This window comes from Pempheris klunzingeri, chromosome 4, assembly GCF_042242105.1.
Source record: "Pempheris klunzingeri isolate RE-2024b chromosome 4, fPemKlu1.hap1, whole genome shotgun sequence".
Classification (NCBI taxonomy): domain Eukaryota; kingdom Metazoa; phylum Chordata; class Actinopteri; order Acropomatiformes; family Pempheridae; genus Pempheris; species Pempheris klunzingeri.
The window spans coordinates 25,206,934-25,223,806 of record NC_092015.1 but is presented as its reverse complement, the minus strand read 5'-3'; the positions used below and the strand labels follow the sequence as shown (position 1 = coordinate 25,223,806).

Genomic DNA, 16,873 nt, shown 5'->3' with positions numbered 1-16,873 from the left:
GAAATTAAGGCGATATTTGTCTTGCTCAGCAGCCTTACTTTGCACATATAGCTATTCACACACTTTTCAAGTTAAATTTCTTTATAGCACTGAAAATGAGTATGTCATTGTGAAAAGAACCCCAATCTGCTACTAAACAAAGTCTTGTAATTGAGTGTGTGCGCCTACAAATAACACCACGTCAGGGTGTGTGTGATAAGAGCTCACCCAACTTCCACCAGGTCCCATATCCAAGTCTCAGGGAAGAAAGTGCGAATTGTCTCTACTGGTGGAGCAGCTTCAGGAGACGATTGTGAAAAGATTTTTTTTTTGAGAAACGCAATTGGGTGAAGTCTATGAACTAATTCTACGGAAACAAGATAGACATGACACAGTCAAGACTTTTGCTTATGCAGTATTATCCCGATTAACTATCATCATGGATACACTAGAGCCAAAAAATAAATCACCAAAGCGGTATTTTCTCATCCGGACCTTCCGACATGACCAGTCAATCAACAAATTTGTTGCCAACTTCAGCCCCAAACTCTAGATAAAACACATCATATCATAGCATTTGTAGAGCTTGTTATTTAGTCATCTGTAATATATCTGCAGAAAAAGAACTTGCTACATAAAACTGCTACATAAGAAGAACCTGAAAAATGTCATGAAAATTCTCTTTCCCAGCACAATTGTGTCCTCGTTCTTGGTAGATATATCTGGGTTCTTTCTTGACAGGAAGCAGGTCAAATATCTGAAATGACAGGCAGCATTGTTTGTTTACCATGAGCTGTTGAAAAGTAGCCATTTTTTTTTAGATTCATTTGATCATCATTCAGACTATATGTAGATGTAGTTTCTGTTACACTGGCCCACCACATGAAATAAATGATGAAAATAACATTTCAGAATCAGAATCGGGTTTACTGCCAAGTTTTCACATTAAGAATCGATTTGGTTGGATATATTGGTGCATAATCAAGAAGCACAAATATAAAAATATAAAAGTATAAAAGAGATGTAGAAATATCGTACAACATGTAAAGAAGAGCCAGATAAGCAGTGATGCCTAAAATATTGTGAGCAGACAGTACACAGAATAAGACAGATACTGGATCATTTGAGCCTCCCAACCATCATATTTCCTTGGTCGACGACACAGACTGGAGGTCTCCCTAGATGAATGAATCTGAGGCTGTGTTAGTTGGGCCCACGGGCCTTGTTGATGAGGCCAACTGCAGGCCAGCAACACATGGGAAGAAATTTCTGCCCAACTAAGCTGTCAGTGCAACTGCCAAATTACAGTATAGCAGCGAGACATTTGATACTCTGCAAAAAGTTGAACATTATCATCACACCATTCTTTACAACTGCTATAATTATTTGTATATCGTGGTGGATTCCAGCAGTTACCTTATCTGCATTCAGAGTCTTCCCTGGCTCCTTGATGAGGACACTCTGGTCGACGACACTCACACCACACAGAGAGTTTGGCTGGGCCGTCACCTGCAGGATGGTCTCCTCTCCTGGGACAGCTGAGGTAGGACTAAACTCCAGCGACACCTGAACACACACACACACACACACACACACACACACACACACACACACAGCTGTAAACCTGTGCCACTCCACTTTGCCATCTCACCTCAGCTATACATACACACAGTTGGTTAATAGAAAATATGTGTATATGTTTGTGTTTGTAAGTGTATTGTGTTTTTACAGATTTTCTATGTCCTTATTTTAAAAGGAGTATAGTAATAAATAGAAATTGACAGTACCAAAAGGTCACCAGAAAGTAGAACAGGGCAGTACTGTAACTCACAGAGCTCACAGAGATCTTCTATGAGGCCAAACAGGGAGAATGTAATCACATGTTGTAACCAGGAAAGGTTCTCTATACGATATCTCAGCATCTCAGACCAAAACAAATGTGCGCCTCCGTACAACAACCAATGTCTGAATGACAGTGCCAATGATAATACACAAAGGCCTGGTACCAAGAAGCACTTTGGTTATGTTCGTTCTGCCAACACTGTGATTGGATCTCGATCCTACTGTATTCCAATTACAAGGTGTTCTGCATGCATTCACATGATACTCTGCCTGTGGTAGTTGCTATGGTCGTCATTGTTTTGACCATTTACAAAATGAAAATCTTATCTAAACATGATCATCTAAAGCTTTTATCAAATAAAGGACTACATGTTGATCAGACAGATCACACAGCTTCTTCTTACACTTACCTTGTGACTGAAGCATTTCTCCGTGGGAAAGTCAGCACTGTGAGCAATCACATTCCCACTGGGGAAGATGGCATAAGCCACAACCTGGACAGCTGGTGCCATGTCTGGAGACACTCTCAGACTAAAGGACACCTCACCTTCACTCACTGGAACAACAAACCAGCTGTCATCATTCACACGACTCCATAGGTCAATACAACATCAGTCTTACGTCTCTTTGAATACACATACAGTATAGGGCATGGGAAATAAGCCTTACAATTATTTTAAATTACATGATGGTCCAATGCTGGAATATTTCAATTGCATTACTTACTTATCAACATACATGAAACTTAAGCAAACTGAAATTAAGTGTACCATTTTTGTACAACCTGAGCTTTGTTCATCTAAAGCCTCATCTTGACAGTTAAACAAGAAAATAAAAAAAGAAAGTGTTTTTGCAGAGTGGACTGGACCTGTATGGATACACGCTATAGCTAAACTCAGCATCAGAAGTTGTCAGTCCTAATTCAATACACTTTTTGTCAAATTCAGCTAATATTTCCTCGCAATCCTCTTGCTTCCTGTTCTGTGTGTGTGCTGGAACATAATCCAGTGTCCCTACACAGCCCTGGCTCTGAAATAAACAAAGTGGCTTGGACCAAGTCATTCCAGCCAGTCAGCAACAGGTGGCGCCATGCGTGTGCATAAGACAGGGGGAAAGGGAGCAATGGAGCAGCTAACGGCAGCAGCTAATGGGTTCAGCTAACGGGATCAGCTAATGGGTTCAGCTAAAGGGATCAGCTAACGGGATCAGCTAACGGGTTCAGCTAAAGGGATCAGCTAACGGGTTCAGCTAACGGGATCAGCTAACGGGTTCAGCTAAAGGGATCAGCTAACGGGTTCAGCTAAAGGGATCAGCTAATGGCACTGATGTCAGGGGTGTATTTGTTTTGCTGTTAAACTCAAATATCAACAGTCTGTCTCCACAATCGCTGACTGCAGCTTTAAAGCCACTATCTTTACCCACCTCGTTGATTGTGCACATCAACTTTTCTGAATCCATGCATGACAATGGCTCCTCTAGATAAGACCTGGAGAATTAAAGAAAGAATGATTTAAAAAATGTTCCATCAGGTGATCTCAGAGTCAACACTTTATCATAGATCCCTGTCACTTGAATGTATCAGAGTAAGATAGAGACTTTAGAAAGAGGCTACCTCATTGGGACTCACCAGATACATCACATCCACAGAGCCCTGGCTCTGGACAGCTAGAGCGTATTGGATAGAGATGTTCTTCTCTCTGTCACATGGAAGTATTTCTTTCTTCTTAACTTCCAGAAAACTGACCGGAGAAGATGGCCGGACCATGGACACTGTGTGAGCTGCAATCTCATAGTACCTGTATGTGTGCTCTATCCTTTTTGTGTGGCTAACCTGGATTATAGATAGAGGGCACAGTTGACTAACATTGGTTGAGGTATTCAGGGTATTCAACAAACTACTCATGTTGATCTTTGGTCTGGTCCTACACTAATCATCACCACTATCTTCAGAACCTCAGAAACAACAATATGCATCTTGCTAACCACACAACAATCAACACTTAACAGCAGAAAACACTTACATTTTACTTTTTTTAAGAGTTAGGTTTTGTGTTTCCACCTCAAATTCATAATAGTAAACTAAAAGCCAGTTCATCTCTGAACTGACTGACTGATGTTTGACTTATCTGAAATATCTCAACAGCTATTGGGGGGATTGTAATTGAATTTTGTACAGACAATCATGGTCCCCAGGCAGTGAACCCTAACCACTACATAACAAAAGCAGATCAAGATTATCAGGTCACTTATCCACCAAATTATCTCTACATCTGCAAGGTGGACTGGAACTAACTAACTAACTAACTAAATTACATATATTTCCCAGAGGATAAATCCTAATCAATTTGATCCACTGACTTTTCCTCCAGCACAACCAATGACCTACAACCTGTAATTAGAAACATCTGTTTGGTATTTTAATATCAGTCATTCATTCATTAAGAAATAGCTTGAAAGTTCCCTGAGAACATTTTCTTGTCTTTGACTAGTGTTACAACACTGTGCTATACACAAACAGCCTCCCGCAGGAGACGTTCAGAAACCTTATCTGAGACAGAGGCACGTCTCAAACAAAGTTCATTTTCTTCTGATCTGTCCGTACTGTGTTAACTGTGTTACGTACTAATTTGAGGTACTTGTACTTCACATGAGTATTTCTATTTTCTGGTCCATTACTTTATACTTCTATGCAACAACATCTCAGAGGCAAATATTGTGCTCCACTACATTTATCTGCTAGCTTTAGTCACTTTGCAGAATCGGAATAACAATACAAAGAAACAGAATTCAATAATGCATCACTAATTGTAATCCAATAATATAATATAATCTGAAATGAAATAAAATGCAAATTGTGAGACCAATAAAGATAAAGATAAACTTTTTATTGAACCTTTGACTTTTTACTTGTAGCGATATTTACCATAGTGTGATTTTATCACTTTTACTTCAGAAAAAGATCTTCTTCTTCTTCACTGGTCACTCAGCTACTTCATTAATTCGGTCTCTCCCTGACTGCACTTCATCTGCGTCAAACCTCTCATTGTCTCTCCCTTCTCACCAGCTTCCTCCTCTCTCTCGTCACTCTATGTTTTAAAATAATCAGCAACGAACTGCTTCATTTTTCGAACATGGTAATGGCCAAATCAATTGCTTTCTATAATTCAATGCCACTACATGCATATGCATCACATGCTGTGCACTGCTGCGTACACGTGCATCCCACATTGTGCACGGCGTCGTACATGCTCATCAAGCAATGTGCCAACATCTCTGGACCCAAACAATAAAACTCAATTGACTTAACTGGACCATTTGTTTAACTTTAAACACCAGAGGGCAGTATTTTAAGAGACATTTATTACTGTGACATATAAAGGTTTGCAAAAATGTCCCATAACTGATGAGCAGAAAGAATTTGTGAACTAACATTAATGAATTGTCCATATGAATATGTAATTCATAAAGCTGAATTAATACAATTGTGTGCACAAATTAACACAATATTTATTCTGTAGGGGGCTGCTTTACTGCCATGAATTGCTGCTTTACAGACGTGAATTCAATATAATCTCACTCACTTTAAGTGTGATGTCCCCATTAAGGCCAGTAGTGTTTAATGAGAAAGTAGCGATACCATCACTGTCAGTTATGAGGTTCTGCAGCAGACGTGGTGACCAGCTGACAACACTGAACAGGTAGATCACCATGTCAGGAATAGGTGTATTATTGAAGTACACAGCTTTAATCTGTTGGAATCACAAAGTTATGTCACTGAGAATGCACAAGTCTTCAGTTGTACTGTGTATAGAATAACACCCATCTTGCACTTACTTTTCCTTCCAAAGTTGATCCTTGGTTATAAATCCTGGGTGTGTGAATAAAAGAAAACTTTCCAATAAAATGAGAAAGCTTTATTGTTTTTTCTTGTGTTAGTGAAACACCTGTAAGAAAAGGCTCCCTGTTACAACACTGTACTGCAACATTGTTCCAAAAATAGGTAACAGACATAGTATGTGTGTTTCTGAGGATAACTGAAAACTTGCCCGTCCCCATCTCTTCCACTGTGGCATTGAGAGACAGTTTATTTATTGCCCTTACAAAGTGGCTGGAACTCAAGCTTGGTTCTGCAAAAGTTGACATCTTGAAGATAAAAGTGGCACAGCCATTCTTGTCAGTCTAGAGAGTAGAGCATAAATAACATAAAGTGAATGAGAAAATAAATTCCTGTAGATGTTTTTCTTTAATGTTTTTATGTAAAGGCAATCTAATAGTCCAAATGTATAAAATGTAAAATAGAAAATCAAAACCTTAATTTTACATTGATCTGACAATTCTTTAAATGAAACGTGATAAATCTAAAGATCTAAAGGTTGATCTAAAGGTTGCACTGCTCATTTTAACCAGGTTCCCTGGTAGCGCAAGTATACAACCATATCCTGTAACATATCCTGCTGTAAAATTACCATTCTCACAGGGCCATTCATGTGGCTGCGGATATTTAGTCTTATTTATAAAACAGGTGTTGTTGTGTATTTTGATTTACTGGGTGAACTAAGCCTGGATGAGTGGTGTGAACAGATGGACAAGATAGTCAAGGAAGATAAAAAAGAAAGAGGAAATGTATGTTTGAGCAGCCAGATAGCCTGCTATGGCCTGTCACTGTGTTGGAGAAATGGTTCTAATGTAACTGAAAGATGATGGGAACACTTAGGTATACTAGTGAGGCCATGAGGTAAGTTCCTTGGATCCAAGTTACCATGGATTTATAAAACAGTCAGCACTGACACAAACTACCCCAACCATCACTTGCGAAGCACCATTGTACAAAAACTTTCTGATGCAGGTCTAGAGGCAAGAAAAACTGTCATTGATGGGGCATAAATGTGAGTCGTCCCTGCAATCCTACTGGTGCCTAAACAACGATGACAGAAGATGTAGGGGCAGTATCCTCGCTTCTGGCACCATGCAATTAAAAAGCATCTGCCCACAGTCAAACACCCCAGTACCAGCAAAGACGTGACGAGTGTGAACATAATTGAACATTACATCAACAATTACATGATTAATTGCAATAATAAACCAACTAGTCCATGTTTTGCACTGCATGTGTTGCCTGGCAACCATTCTGCTGAAGAACTACATCACTTGGTTCAAGAATGGTTATTTGTTATCGACAAATTAAGTTGTTTTATAAAAGCAATAAGCTCCATGAGGCTGTGGTTTACAGTGATTTTAGAAAACCTAACAATGCCCGTCCTCTTAGGGCTTATTACTTTACTCTTACTTTACTTTACTCTATTAAATGTTGCCTGAGGAATACAAGTACAAGTATACATACATAAGACCACATTTGTGGGTTGATGTGTTTGATGACATTATAGAGATGGCACTAAGTAACTATGGCAGTTGTACCTGTCCCATGTCTGTGAGGCACCTGGGAGGCTGTTGCCTTCGATTTCTCCGAGTTGTTGAACAGCAAATCTGAAGTGAAGCAGTGCCAGGCACAGGCTGGCCATATGTGTATCTGAGTGGAAAAAGAAACAGTTATGAGTTATGTGGAAAAAGGTAAATTCATTTCTTTAAAATTATTTTGTCATAGGAGTCATGACTACTTACTTTGCACACACTTCAGCTTTGACTTCATCCTGTGCCAAACTCATTTGATCAAATGCATTTATTCTTACATCAAATTTAGGCAAAACTGTGGAGAAAATATGGTTGTTAGCATTATTCAGTCACTAAAAACTATAAATAGTGAAAAAGAACCATAACTGACCGTATTTCTCCACCTTGAAGCTGTGATGTATTTTCTTTCCAGCAGTTTCCACAATAACTCTGTACTTTCCTTCAGTGGCCTCAGGGTTCAAGGGATAAGAAAGCTGCACTAGTTTACCATAGGATGTTTCATTCCGCCACTGTCCAATCCTGTTGCTGTTTGCATCCTGTCAAACAAAATAGATTGGAAGAACACTGGGAGCCTTTAGTGACTTGCATATTCCCCGTCACTCACTGCACTTTCCGATCATATCTATACCGTCCACTGTCTGTTTTTAATGTATTTTCTGCCATTTTAATGTATTTTATTGTCTTTTACTGTAAGGCGACCATGAGTGCCTTGAAAGGCGCCTATAAATAAAAAGTATTATTATTATTATTATTTGGAAATCTTCCCACTCATTATCTGGTCACCCACTTATTTTTTTAAGTGAGAGTTGAACAATTGTGAACTTATCCTTTAATGTGAGAGTAATTCTTACCTCAACTTCAATGATGTTATACTGGAAAGAGGAAACAAATAAAATTTGTCAATAATGGTTCCACATAATGTCACAGAGTACCACTGATGTGCTGATGCAGCATTTCACCACATATAAACTAATTTTTTAAAGTTAATGTCTCATGTGTGGAGGATGAGGAATGAAGGGTGAGAAAAAAGAATCAAAGTCATGGTCTGATGGACGGAATATGTAGATTAATTGTGCCTGCTGGCAACATGAAGATGGGAAGGAACCAGGGTGTCAAGACTCTGGGTGAGGGAGCTGTCTCTTCTTACAACCAAGATCCCCAAAAACATACTTCAGTTGAAGAGATGCATGTGGGTGTTTTGGATGTCTTTTAGGTCATTGTGGATGTAGGTGAGATATGCTGGAGAAGATGAGCGGCCAAGGATTGTAATGTGCTCTGGAACTCCCTGCCTAGAAGCGGTTGATGAGTCTCCGATGCAAAATGAGTGCCCGGAGTAAAGCTCAAGAGATATTCTGGATCAAGATGAGATTTGGTGAAAGTGGTGGTGAAACCAAAGATATATAGCTACTTTGCCTGTTTCCGAGTCTTGGGTTGACCAGCTAGTCTTAAATTGGGCCAAAGCCTGAGCCTCTGCACGACCTGCATTACATCTAGACAATGTGATTGTCCTTTGTTGATAATGTCCACTGCCGCTGTAACGTTGTAAATGTTAAAAAATAAAAGACAATCCCCTGCTCTTCTGTGTGTTTTGCTCAGAGGTACTAGCAAACAAGACAGTGAAACCTAGTTGCTACCAAGCTGTGGCACCACCTAGAAAATGAACATGGACAATATTCATCCAAGCCTCAAGAAATGTTTGAAAACAAGCTAAGAGATTATCTCAGCCACACATGCAACTGAATCCACGTGTCATTGACGTACGGGAGGTTGTAGTTGTTTATCAGAATCCAGCAGGGTGCTTCAGATAATGTGGAATATTTTTGGGCTGTTCTTACACCCAAAGGTGAGGTGCATGGCAAAATAATTAGCGCCCTTCCAAAGGACACCAAAAGATGCCAGCAGTCGGGGTGGATGGCAAGGACTTTGAAGGTGCTGGTGATGGCTCCTCTGCCTGCAAAACTTATGAGGGAGATGGCATGGTTGATAATAGTCTACTGCATAGAGAGGTCGGGGCTGGGAATGTGACTGTTGATGCTTGGGACAGTGGACCAGTGGTGGGGAGAGAGGTCTATGATGAGTCCCTTGGACTGACTCTGAATGTGGGGAAAGGAGGAATAAGTCGTGCTTAGTTGGATTATGAGGACAAGTATGTCTGGTTCACTGGGATATGTTTGGAGTTGAGGAACGGTTAAAATGTTGGTGAGGTGTTTTTGGGTCATGAAGGCTTCGCCTATCATGCCTGCAACTTGAGCGGGTCGGAGAGACACCTGCAGTGGGCAACATGTTTTGGACGCCAAAGCTGGGATCTTCCCCTGGTGTTGCTAGGCGAAGGTCTGACAAAGTTGGAGTCGTGGGAGGATGGATGCCGCAGTTTGTCACAAGTTTGTCACAACTCATGTGAAAACAGAAATTAGGTGACTCTGAGGCATGGTCTTTGTTCCTGAACCTAGTTATAAAACTGTTAGGAAATGTTGCAAAACAAGATATTTGTGTCAGGAATTACTACAGCATCTACAAAAAAAATGGTGACCTTGATGGCTGATCTTAAGTCAGCACAGGACCGTTTACATAAAGGGACTGCAGTTGTACTATTGACCCACAGCTTCACCAAGGTAATTATAGACACATAGCACAGGGTAAAGAGCACAACCATGGGGATTTCACTTCATTCTGAAACTCATGTTCAGTTCTTCTCACCCTGCTGGTGTGTACAATGTTGCTGACCATGTTTGTCCAATAAGGTCTTTAAGAAGATGGATGCTCAAAAACTCACCAGCTGATTGGCAGGTCTCAACTTGGAGTCCAGTGTAATGACTCTGAAATGGACTAAGAGAAATGCGAAGAGATTATATGAAGATTTCTCATCCAACATCCCAACAAATGACTGAAACTAACAACTTCTGCTCAATGAGGTATGGCATTGATATCAAACTTTCAACAATCCTGAGGTGTGAAGACACCGCAAGTGCTTGCCATTACATCTCATGCTGTGCACATGGCAGAATTGTTTTTTGTACATGGTAAAAGACATTGTTCTTTGTGTTCTGATTAACATAAACTGCATTTCCAGTGCGCATATGCGGAAGTATATGCTGCCTGTTACGATTGCTCCTGCTCGTTTTCTTATTTTTTCTTACTTTTAACTATCTTTTTAACTATTTGTTTTACTTTTTTTGCTGGTAATATGTTTTTAAGACGTTCCCTCTCCAATACATGCTGGTGGAGAGAGCTCTTGTCATCTTTTTGCTGTGAAAGTACTACTTTAACTCTGCCGGGTGCAGTAAACATATGGCCGTTGGTAGCTGTTGGTAGCCGTTTTGGCTGCACGAGTGATCAGCTGATCGCTCTGAAACCTGCTGGCATCTTGAACACGAGATCTTCACAAATTCCAGAAGAATTGTAGAGGAAAACTACGGTGGCCGGGAGGTGCAAAACAATTTTACAATACGAGAAACACTTTTACAAAGCTGGAGACAAATTTACATTTTAGAAAACATTTTTACAAATCAGAAAACAAAATTACATTGCCATAACACATTTACAAGTCCTGAGACAAATTTACATTTGAGGAAACAAATTTACAAGACGTGAAACACTTTTACAAACGCCGAGACAAATTTACAAGTGACGAAACACTTTTACAAGCGGCCGAAACAAATTTACAAGTAACTTTTTCAACTGGAAAGGGAATGTACCGCGTTAATCGGCTTATATGTTCGCCACAAAACGGGCAAAAGACCGCTTGACTGCCATCCATCGTGTTGGTACGTTCCCTTTCCGGTTGAAAAAGTTACTTGCGGCCGCTTGACTGACGTCCATCGTGGGTCGCCATGAACTCCTTATCACTTCCAGTTCTACTCGACAGTTGGTACATTCCCTTTCCGGTTGAAAAAGTTACTTGTAAATTTGTTTCGGCCGCTTGTAAACGTGTTTCGTCACTTGTAAATTTGTCTCGGCGTTTGTAAAAGTGTTTCACGTCTTGTAAATTTGTTTTCTCAAATGTAAATTTGTCTCAGGACTTGTAAATGTGTTATGGCAATGTAATTTTGTTTTCTGATTTGTAAAAATGTTTTCTAAAATGTAAATTTGTCTCCAGCTTTGTAAAAGTGTTTCTTGTATTGTAAAATTGTTTTGCACCTCCCGGCCACCGTAGAAAACATACCAAGGTTGCAGAGGAAAGAAGAACCAGCGGAGGAGAGAAACCAGAAGGAAGGAAGGAAAAGAAATATAAACCCTGTCTCCCCATCATTACTATGGGCAACGTGAGATCGCTGGTAAACAAGATGGAGGAGCTAACAGCGTTAGCCAGGAGTCAGAAGGAGTACTGGGAGTGTAGTCTGGTGTCCTTTTTGGAGACATGGCTGCATCAGGACATTCCCGACGACAATGTTTCCATTGGTCGCTTCCAAACTGTTCGGGCTGATAGGGATTGCACCAGGAGAAAGGAGGGGGGCTTGCCGTTCTAGTGAACAACAGGTGGTGCAATCCTGCTCATATTACTATCAAGGAGCACATTTGCAGCCCGGACATTGAACTGTTTGCTGTTGGTCTTCGTCCATGTTGCCTGCCACAGGAGTTTTCACATGTTGTTGTGGTGACTGTTTACATTCCTCCTTCTGCCAACCCAACTTCGGCGTGTGACGTCATCTTCTCTGCCATAGCCCGGGTACAGACCCTACACCCGAGTGCACTCACTGCTATCTCGGGTGTCTTCAACCATGTCACCATGGCAAAGGCACTGCCCAACTTCACCCAGTACGTGAACTGTTTTACCAGAGAGGAGAGGACCCTGGACTCTGGACTCACAATGTCACTATTATTATTATTATTATTATTATTATCATTATTATTAAATAATACAGCTCCTCACTCTGAGTGTACATGTTGTTGTATGTTATTATTATTATTATAATATAATACAGCTCCTCACTCTGAGTGTACATGTTGTTATATATTATTATTATGTAATACATCTCCTCACTCTGAGTGTACATGTTGTTATATATTATTAGTAGTAGTAGTGGTATTATTTGTATCATTATTATTATTACCATTATTATTACTTTTGTGTTTGAAGTTTATTCTTATTCTTTTGGAGCTGTGTGTAACAAAAAGCAATTTCCCCCTGGGGATTATTAAAGGAATTCTGATTCTGATTCTGATTCTGATTTGCTCTCCTCCAGCAGCTCACTGTGTGTCTGCTTGAATAGGTAAATATTTCAAGTAATCCACTGTTGTCTATAACAAATACACTACATTTTCCCCTCATTGATTCACAACAATAACTGAATGCAGCAGCAGCTGTAGAAGAGTCATCAGTCTGCCGAGTGGGTCTTATCAATTAGATTAAATTACAAACACTAATGTGTGCGTCAAGTAAATCTCTTGTGGGTGTGCAGGTCATTCGAATCTTGTTCAGAAAAGGCAGGAAGAATATTTAATGTTAATGTAGATTATTTTAAAACAGCATTTAGGATGCAATAACATATCAGGGTTTTTTTCTCAAAAATGCTATTTATTATTTATGCTATTTATGTTTTATAAGTTGTCCCTTGACAGATGACATGGCCTCCACAATCACCTGACCATGCTTGTGTTGGTTCTTTCCGTGTACTCTGGCTTCCTCCCACAGTCCAAAGACATTCAGGTTAGGTAAATTGGTGACTCTATATTGCCCGTAGATGTGAGTGTGAATGTGTATGGTTGTCTGTTACTATGTGTCAGCCCTGTGATTGAGTGCCGACCAGCCCCCCCCCACCAAATAAGTAAAAATCCTTTAGAACAATACTTCAGAGTCAGTCAAAACATTTATGATGGTTACCTGTTTGTCCAGGGAGGTAGATTGGTTTATCTGTTTGGACGAATGTCCTTGGTTGATAGACTCTGACCATGACTTTCATGACTTGTCTTGAGTAAAATGTGAGGCCTCGTACCTCCACCTCAAACTCCTGCACCACCTCGTTCTGCACCAAAGGAGCCTGAGACAAATAGATATTTCATAGACACCTGTAAAGAAATCTTGAATGTTCTCATTTACAAGCCTTCCTATCTATAAATTTGATATTCATGAATTCTGTTCCTTTTCAGTGTACATTTTCAAGGTAAAGGTCTATTTGACCTTAACTGACCTTAAACTGAATGCAGTCATGAAACTCTCTGCTTAATGTCTTCTGGAAGAGGGTTGTATTCTTCTCTTGGGTGATGGTCATGACCACAGACTCGTTTGGCTGTAGGAGACTCGCACAGAGTTTTGTTTCAGCTCCAGCTTCAAGAACTGCAGGAATGGTTACCATGTACTGTCTGCAGACAGAAAAATGCACACATTAAGGTTCTCTGGAGTCCACATTTCTTGGCCGAATGCATCACAATCAACAGACAAGCTCTGTCCCGTTTCAAAGGATGATATATTTTTGGCAAGTTTTTCCCTGCCACTGTTGCTCAATAAAATATCTGATGCTGCTCATGTGGGGATTCTTGAATCCTTAATTTTGAATTCCTGAATCGTTGGGTCTCTCTCTAATTAAAGAGGTCTAGACCTGCCCTTTATGTAAAGCGTCTTGAGATAACGCTGTTATGAATTGGCGCTCTATAAATGGAGATTGATTGATTGATATACCTTACATCTCTGTGTCCCACAAGAAAAATTACTTATCATGTATTTACCAAGGTAATCATTGACATTTACATACATGGCAGTAGTGGCCAGGGTATGTGGTTATGTGTTGAGTGTTAATTGCTGTATTTGACATATCAGCCTGGTGCGTTGTTTACTAGCTGTTGAGCATATACTGAAGTGAAATGTGTTGAGGAGGAAGGGAATAAAGTAAATAGGCACTTGGACTTGTGTAAATCTGCTTTGTGCAACTTTATACTTTTTCTCCAATAAGGGGCAGCTGTGGCTGCACATGGGAGAAATTTAACTTCAGGTTGTTCTGCCAAAAAGCTGCTGTTCATGTCCCATGTAAGACCAAAGGTCACCAGTGAGTAATCATTTTAACCTAAACCACGATCTTTTAAACCTAACAAATAGTTTTGTTGTCCAAACTGTTGTGAAAACTGAAAAAGGACAACAGTGTTGGCTTTTGGCTTCCCACAGGAAACGAACCGTGGTCTCCTGGTTGAAAATCCGATATTTGACCAATTAAATTCAACATGACTTTCTCCCTGCCTGGAAACTATTAAACTAAGAAACTAAGCTTAGAATGAGTGCTCTATATCCACACAGGGAGTAGACCCTCTTCCATGGAGTTGACAATATTGGACCGCCATGTTTCTTCAGTTGCCCAGAAAGGACAAAACGTGGCCTTATGCATTTCTGGCAGCTTGAATTTGATGGTGTGCTTGTACTGCTCGGAAGACAAAGAAGAAGAAAGAGGAGGGATTCGAATTTGTGATGCGAGAAGTTTGAGAACCCAAATTTTGACGAATGGAGGGTCATGCTTACCAATTCGCACAACAAAAAGTAAGGGATGACTGTAGCTTCTCCTTCATGCTTGGAAAGGGAGGGGTGAGGCCTCACTGCTAGATGCCACTAATTCCTACACACTGGTCCTTTAAGATCATTTTACTAAGTACATTTGTTCTGTTACCAAAGAGAACTTGTAGTTGAGTATGTTAAAATTGTGCTGCCTTTAATGTCAGTATTTTGAAATATACATTAATTAAATAAGTTAAAAAGTACACATAATAAGTTAAGGTTAAATAGTTAAAAACATGTATTTTATTTACATTGATCCTGAGTGTGTGTCACACTGCCATCTACTGGCAGACAGACACATTATTCAGTTGTGCAGACAGGCAAGACAGTGCTGGATTCATGTTGCAGAGTGTTTTTCTACACGCTTGTGCCTTGGAAACTGTTTGTGAGTACAGTGTGCTAGAATTATCGAGCAGATGCAAGTTTCTCGTTAGAAAACGCTTTCTTTTGTTTTGATGAAACATGCTCTGCTAGCTAACAATTACTGCAGTAGCTAATTCTTATCCCCATGGCTTGAAACTGTGTGAGGATTTAGCTATGCTTTCATGTACCACGGTACAAAATACACTTAATAGTATGCAATTCAATGTATAACGCTGTATATGCTAATGTTTATTTACTGATATGTGTTCATATCTCCGTAATGTTTCAGTTTACAGTCGAGTCTAGTCTAGTCAAGTAGAGTCCACTTGACTCGAGTTCAGTCAAGGAAAGTCAAGCCTTGTGTTTTTATTGGAGGACTTCTGACTGTTGACAGACAATGCGCTGCAAGGGCAGTACAAATATGATGGCCTACAACACTTTTACTTGAGGGAAGGATCTGGACACAGTGGAGATGAAACAACTCATACTGTAATCATAGGTATCATATCAGTGAAATCTGGCACTGCACATCTCTCCCTTGGGCAAGTTTCAACTCAAATAAATGCTGTTAAGTGCACTGTTTAATTTTTTAGACAGTACAGGTAAACTTACAGTTTCGCCAATGCTTGTCCCGCACACATCCAGCTCAGGCAGACAAACAGTGTCCATGTCCATATGTGAATCCTAGGAAGACCCATGACTGACTGAGATGAGCCTCAGAGCTAGGATTAGGAGTTGAACAAGCTTTGCTACAGAGACACCACCTTTATTACCACATACCACTTAACATAACAGACTTCACATTGCTCATTGTGTAAGAAAATAAAACAAACGTGAATCATGTTTGAGGTTCAAAGTTTATTTGATCATTCTGATTACTGATATTGTGTGTAGTTACCCAGTGAGTCAATCATTTATAGGCTTCATGGTCTTCAGTTCTGAGTTTATGTGTTAACTCTGAATGTTAATTTTATAAATGTAAAGTTGACTAAATATGTACTGAATGCCATTTTGCAACAAAACTGACTATCTGGTCAGTTTTACACAGTAACATTGTCATCCACTGGAGCAATTAGGAATTGAAGATGACAGACCAAGGGTGAATTTGAAGCAGTCAATACATATACATATATAGTAGTAGTCGAAGGTTTGGACACACAACATTCAATGGTTTTTCATTATTTTTTATTATTTTCCACATGATAGATTGATATTGAAGACATCAAATCTGTGAAGGAATACATATAGAATGATGTAGTAAACAAACCAGAATATGTTTTATAAGTTAGATTCTTCAAAATAGCAACTTTTTGCTTTGATCACTTTCAGCATTCTCTGTGGTGATGGCACGTAGTGTGTTAAATGGCCTGTATTTTGTATAGCGCCTTTCTAGTTATTTCAACTACTTAAAGTGTTTTACATGACATCCTGTCTACAGTGTAAATATCCTATGGTGTAAATATTTATTTCATTTCATCACAATCCATATATTTATATTTATATTTATATTTGCTATTTTTTTGTCTTTTTCTATTGCTTTGTTTCTTTCACTCTCCCTGTTTATATTGTTGCTGCTGTAACAAGAAAATTTCCCCCTATGGGGGATAAAATAAAGAAAGTCTAAGTCTAAGTCTAAGTCATCCTCATTCATACAGGAGGAACGTAAGTTGGAGGAGACTATTCTTTCATACTCATTCAGTCAAGTTGGGGTTCAGTGTCTTGCCCAAGGACACTTCGACATGCTGACCCATAGGAGCTGGGGATCGAACCCCCGACCTGATTGAGGGACAACCCACTATACCA

At 39.7% G+C, this 16,873-nt stretch overlaps 1 protein-coding gene across 1 annotated transcript in view; it reads right to left on the bottom strand.

Annotated features, from left to right (window-relative positions):
• LOC139199575 (alpha-2-macroglobulin-like) overlaps positions 1 to 15,940 on the bottom strand; it is a 57,661-nt gene extending 41,721 nt beyond the window's left edge. Inside the window, exons 1-18 of the mRNA XM_070828624.1 lie at positions 15,683 to 15,940; positions 13,359 to 13,530; positions 13,052 to 13,208; positions 10,004 to 10,056; positions 8,082 to 8,102; positions 7,601 to 7,766; positions 7,441 to 7,525; positions 7,237 to 7,348; positions 5,868 to 6,000; positions 5,656 to 5,765; positions 5,403 to 5,570; positions 3,449 to 3,652; positions 3,244 to 3,307; positions 2,232 to 2,377; positions 1,396 to 1,545; positions 638 to 736; positions 447 to 528; positions 208 to 370 (exon numbers count right to left, since the gene is read on the bottom strand). Of these exons, the coding sequence (XP_070684725.1) occupies positions 208 to 370; positions 447 to 528; positions 638 to 736; positions 1,396 to 1,545; positions 2,232 to 2,377; positions 3,244 to 3,307; positions 3,449 to 3,652; positions 5,403 to 5,570; positions 5,656 to 5,765; positions 5,868 to 6,000; positions 7,237 to 7,348; positions 7,441 to 7,525; positions 7,601 to 7,766; positions 8,082 to 8,102; positions 10,004 to 10,056; positions 13,052 to 13,208; positions 13,359 to 13,530; positions 15,683 to 15,768 (2,171 nt within the window). The 5' untranslated portion in view covers positions 15,769 to 15,940. The remainder of the gene's footprint in view (positions 1 to 207; positions 371 to 446; positions 529 to 637; positions 737 to 1,395; positions 1,546 to 2,231; positions 2,378 to 3,243; positions 3,308 to 3,448; positions 3,653 to 5,402; positions 5,571 to 5,655; positions 5,766 to 5,867; positions 6,001 to 7,236; positions 7,349 to 7,440; positions 7,526 to 7,600; positions 7,767 to 8,081; positions 8,103 to 10,003; positions 10,057 to 13,051; positions 13,209 to 13,358; positions 13,531 to 15,682) is intronic.
• Positions 15,941 to 16,873: the final 933 nt, after the last annotated feature.